Source organism: Calonectris borealis, chromosome 1 (genome assembly GCF_964195595.1).
Source record: "Calonectris borealis chromosome 1, bCalBor7.hap1.2, whole genome shotgun sequence".
In the NCBI taxonomy this organism is placed as follows: Eukaryota; Metazoa; Chordata; class Aves; order Procellariiformes; family Procellariidae; genus Calonectris; species Calonectris borealis.
The window spans coordinates 37,633,421-37,637,770 of NC_134312.1; the positions used below are offsets into that span (position 1 = coordinate 37,633,421).

General features: G+C 56.1%; 1 protein-coding gene across 1 annotated transcript; it reads right to left on the bottom strand.

Annotated features, from left to right (window-relative positions):
• Positions 1–544: 544 nt before the first annotated feature.
• Positions 545–3,707, bottom strand: AVPR1A (arginine vasopressin receptor 1A). Its single transcript, XM_075153624.1, has 2 exons — positions 2,684–3,707; positions 545–828 (listed from the first exon to the last, which is right to left on the bottom strand). Exons 1-2 carry the CDS (start codon positions 3,705–3,707, stop codon positions 545–547), a joined length of 1,308 nt encoding a protein of 435 aa, XP_075009725.1.
• Between the last annotated feature and the right edge of the window lie 643 nt (positions 3,708–4,350).

Here is a 4,350-nt window from a genome sequence, read left to right on the forward strand (position 1 = left end):
TAAAGCAGTATGATCAATTAAATTCCCAATAACTCAGAGACTGTCTAACCACGTTCCTTATCTGGACAGTCAGGACTTTCTCCCGACTCTTTTGTTTTAAGACTAAATTGTAATCTTGCTCATATCATCTTCTTTCCCTATGACTTCATCAGACAATCATGAGAAGTTTTAGGCATTAACACTAGAGAGAGTTACCCCAACACATGCCAGCTCCACTATTTTTACTGCTTTGCACAACAAGCAAACAATGCACTTAGTATTTTAGAAACAAAAAAAATTAAAATAATAAATTCTATTTAGAAAAATAATTGCTTTATTGTTGTCATGCCTTCCTGATCAGTTGCCCAAGTCCTAAACACCTTTCAGAAAATATTTTACATGCCGCAGAATAGCTTATCGAGCAATGCAGCATGTTATGTCTTATGGCCATCTTAGTCTTTCCTTGTTACCATGACTGGTGCCTTTGACCAGTGTAAAGTGCTATGCCGAAACCTTCCCAAGTGCTGTTACGGGGCTGCAAGCCCTGCCTGCCCCGGGGCCTGCCTCAGGTTGGAATGGGGATGAAGCTGGTCGATTTGGAGTGGGGCGACTCTCTCCAGGTGTTCAAGCTGTGGGTTGGGCTTCTGTTGTTGGTAAAAGAAGTCTGTCGCCTGCTGTTGCTATTTGAATCTTCTTTACTCAGCGTTTGCTTTACTTTTTGGCAGCAAGGGAAGCTCTGTATGCAGTCTTGCAGGAGGTGCCCGCTGAAGAACATGTAGATCCACGGGTTACAGCAACTGTTCAGACTGGCCAACAGAGCCGTGACGGTAGTCGCCGTGTTTTCAGAATCTGGGGTGGGGGGGGAAGAAAGCGGTTTAATCATCAAAAGAACATTCACGCCATTCAGTCAATTGCTTCCTTAACTGTTGGATTTATTTTCCTGAATAATTCTAGTTCTAAAAGTTGAGCAGCAGCATTTGAAATGAATAATGAGGACATAATCAGGGAAGTTCTTATGTATGTAAGGCTGCCATTGAAGTCAACGAGAATTTGTCTGAACATGCTTCAAAAAGCTGTGACAGAAGTTATGGGGCAATCCACCCAAAATAATGCTTTAGTCCCATTTCCACTGATGTTTATCCATGTGTTGATAAGCCCATGCTGTAAACACTGAACAGTTTTTATTCAGACTTTTGTTTTAAAAATTGGTGACCCTGGGAGGCAGTTGCAAATTCCCACTGAATTCCCACTGCTTTCAATAATACTGAATTCCGTTGTACACATTTGCATGCTGAAAAGTGTTGAATGCTCAAGTAACTACTGGCTTGTGAATCAAATCTGGATTTCAAAGGTTGAACAAATTTTACTTAAGGGAAAAATGGAAGTTAGCACTATACAATAAAACAGTTATGGTGTTCTACCTTCAGTAACTAGTTGAATTATCAAATGCTTTAAATATATATTTAGTCTAATCAATTATTAGTGACCTTTCTTTGTAAGTATTGAATCTCCAAAGAAGTATAATTGCTGTGTTATGCAGTTCCGTAGATTTAAAGAATCTCTTCAAACAAACCTATCAAATATCCGTCTGTTCAATTAGGTTTGCATTTCTTTTGAAGTAAAAAAAAAAAATCTATTTGTCTACTGCCTACTACTTCTTTATCTGTAGAGACCTGCATTTTAGGCTTGACTTTAGTCCCATATTAGGGGCAATCAATGCTCTCACTAAGTAAGTGATAATTTGGGAATATTAAAAAAAAAGCAAGAAATTATGAATTCCAACATTTTGATTTGCATCTTTTTCATGATGAGGAAACAGGGTATATGTTACTATGTTGCCTGTCATTCCCCGTGTAATAACTTTTAAACTCATCAATTATTTTCAGCCAGATTTAACAGAGGGACAGGTATCTCCAAAATACTAAATTGCCACTGTTTCGTGACAACCAGTGGCTGACTAACGGAGCTACTCCGAGGTGACTGCCCTATTGAGAGCAAGGGTTCAGGGTGTGCTCAACCCCGTTATTAGACAGCAGGGAATGCACATGCAAAGCAGTTACAGGGAAGCGGGCTTAATAAGTTCCCTGCTCATATAATTACTCGTGACATATATATGTGTATGTTTAATAATAACACAAAAGGTTTCTAAAGTTTTATTCACCGGCAGCTTCAAATGGAAGAAAACGTGGCTGGTTCAAATTAACGCAGCAATATTTCAGTCCCCATCCGCTAATTTTGCTCTGGATGAGAACGCGGCGGCTGCTGCTCCCTCCCGGAGGCCCAGCTGCCACCCGCAGCCGCTCCGCTCCGGCTGCTCCCGGGGCAGGCGGAGCCGAGCGCCGCTGGCTCCGCGTCGCAGCTCCCCGCGGCCGCCCGGTCCGGGACTGCGAGACGCGCCGGCGGGGTGGCCCCGAGGGCGGCGGCGGCCCGGAGGGCTTGCTCGCCGCGCCGCACAAAAGCGCCTGCGGGGCGGAGTGCTTTTGGCCGCTCTTCCCAGGGGGGCAGAGGGGCTCGTACAGCGAGACGCCGCGGGGAGGGCGCGCCCCGCTCCCGCGCCCCATCTCCCCCAGGCTCGGTTCAGGACCGCGCAGCGCCCCGGGAAAGCCGGCTGCGCCCCCGGAGGACCCCAAGGCGTGCCAGCGTGGCAGGGGGGAAAGCGGCGGCGTGCCCTCCCGGCGCCCGCCGGGGCCTCCCCGTCACCTACCGACCCAGGGGAAGCGCTGGTCCCAGACGGACCACATCTGGATGGTGAAGAAGGGCGCCCAGCACACGACGTACGCCGAGACGATGACGAAGGTCATCTTGACCGTGCGGATCTTGGCACGGGAGATGGTCTTGACGCTGCTGACACAGGGGGCGAGCAGCAGCCCCCGCCGCGGGCCGCCGCCGCCCGCCCGCCGCCCGCCGCCCGCCGCCGCCACCCCCGGCCGCATCTTGCCCCTGACGTTGCGCCAGATGTGGTAGCAGATGAAGCCGTAGCAGGTGACGAGGATGAGGACGGGCGCGACGAAGATGCCGCCGGTGATCCAGGTGATGTAGGCGCGGGGTCCCCAGGGCATGATGAAGTGCGCCCAGCAGTCGTAGACCTGCGAGCCGCGCTCCACCTCGCTGAGGGAGAAGATGAAGTACTGCGGGGTGCTGAGCAGCAGGCTGAGCGCCCAGGCGGCCGCGATCATCCCGTAGGAGCGCTTGGTGGGCTGCTGCAGCGTCTTCAGCGGGTGGCAGACGGCGATGTAGCGGTCGGCGGTCATGGCCACCAGCATGTACGCCGAGGCGAACATGCCGAAGACCTGCAGGTGCTTCACAACCCGGCAGAGCCCGTCGGGGCCGTAGAAGCGGTGGGTCACCTCCCAGCAGAGCTGGGGCAGCACCTGGAAGAAGGCCACCACCAGGTCGGCCAGGCTGAGGTGGCGGATGAAGAGGTGCATGCGGGACGCCTTGCGCGGCGTGCGCCGCAGGGCCAGCAGCACGCTGCCGTTGCCCACCACCGCCACGGCGAAGGTGACGGCCAGCACGGCGATCTCCAACTTCGCCAGCTCCTCGTCCCGCCCGAAGGGGTCCCAGCCGCCCAGGCTGCCGTTGGGAGACCCCGACCACGCCTCCGGGCTGGGGCTGCTGCCGCCGCCGCCGCCACCGCCGCCGCCGCCGGGCTCCGCCGCCCGCCACCGGCTGCCGTTCCCGGGCGAGGGCGCCGCCCGGGGGGAGCCGGCGCCGCCGGCGAGCCGCATGGAGGGGGCTGCGCGGCGGGGCCCGACCCGACCCGACCCGACCTCCGCACGCCCGCTCGGCCGCCGCCGCTGCCGCCGCCTCCCCGCTCCGGCGGCGCGGAGCGCCGGGCCAGGTGCCTTTATCCCCCGCCGCGGGAGGCGAGGCGAGGCGAGGCGAGGCGAGGGGGGAGCTCCCGTGCCAGTGGCTGCCCAGCGCCTGACGCCAGCCCCCTCCGTCCCCGGCTGCCGCCGCCGCCCCGTCTGCGCCCCGCGCCCGCCCGCCCCCGCCGGCGCGGGGAGGCTCGTCCCGCCGAGGCACCGGGGCCGCTCCGCCCAAAAATTGCTGCTCCGAGGGGGAAGGGGGTCCGCCACCCCTTCCCTGCCTCCGCGGAGCCCGGCGGGGCGGGGAAGCCGCACGGGGAAGCGGGAAGGGCTGCGCCGGTGAAACGCTGCGCCTGGAGCGCTCCTGAAGCAGCACTTAAAAGTTTAATTGAGAATGAAAACGTTGCCGTAACCTTGCAGAGTAGGTGCAGGTCTGTCAGTACCGGTTTACACGCCCCGGGCCCGCTGCTACCCAAGGCAAAGGGGCTGGTCGGTAAGAAGTGCTGGTTTGGCTCTAGGAGAGGTCCCACCTGGGCCTTTGGCATTTCACAGTCGTGCTGGG

Bases quoted from the DNA above. Each gene is read 5' to 3' on its own strand.
- AVPR1A (XM_075153624.1), bottom strand. From the start codon at position 3,707: ATGCGGCTCGCCGGCGGCGCCGGCTCCCCCCGGGCGGCGCCCTCGCCC. The intron at 829-2,683 runs GTAGGTGACGGG...CCCCCACCCCAG, and splicing joins CCAGCGCTTCCCCTGGGTCG to ATTCTGAAAACACGGCGACT.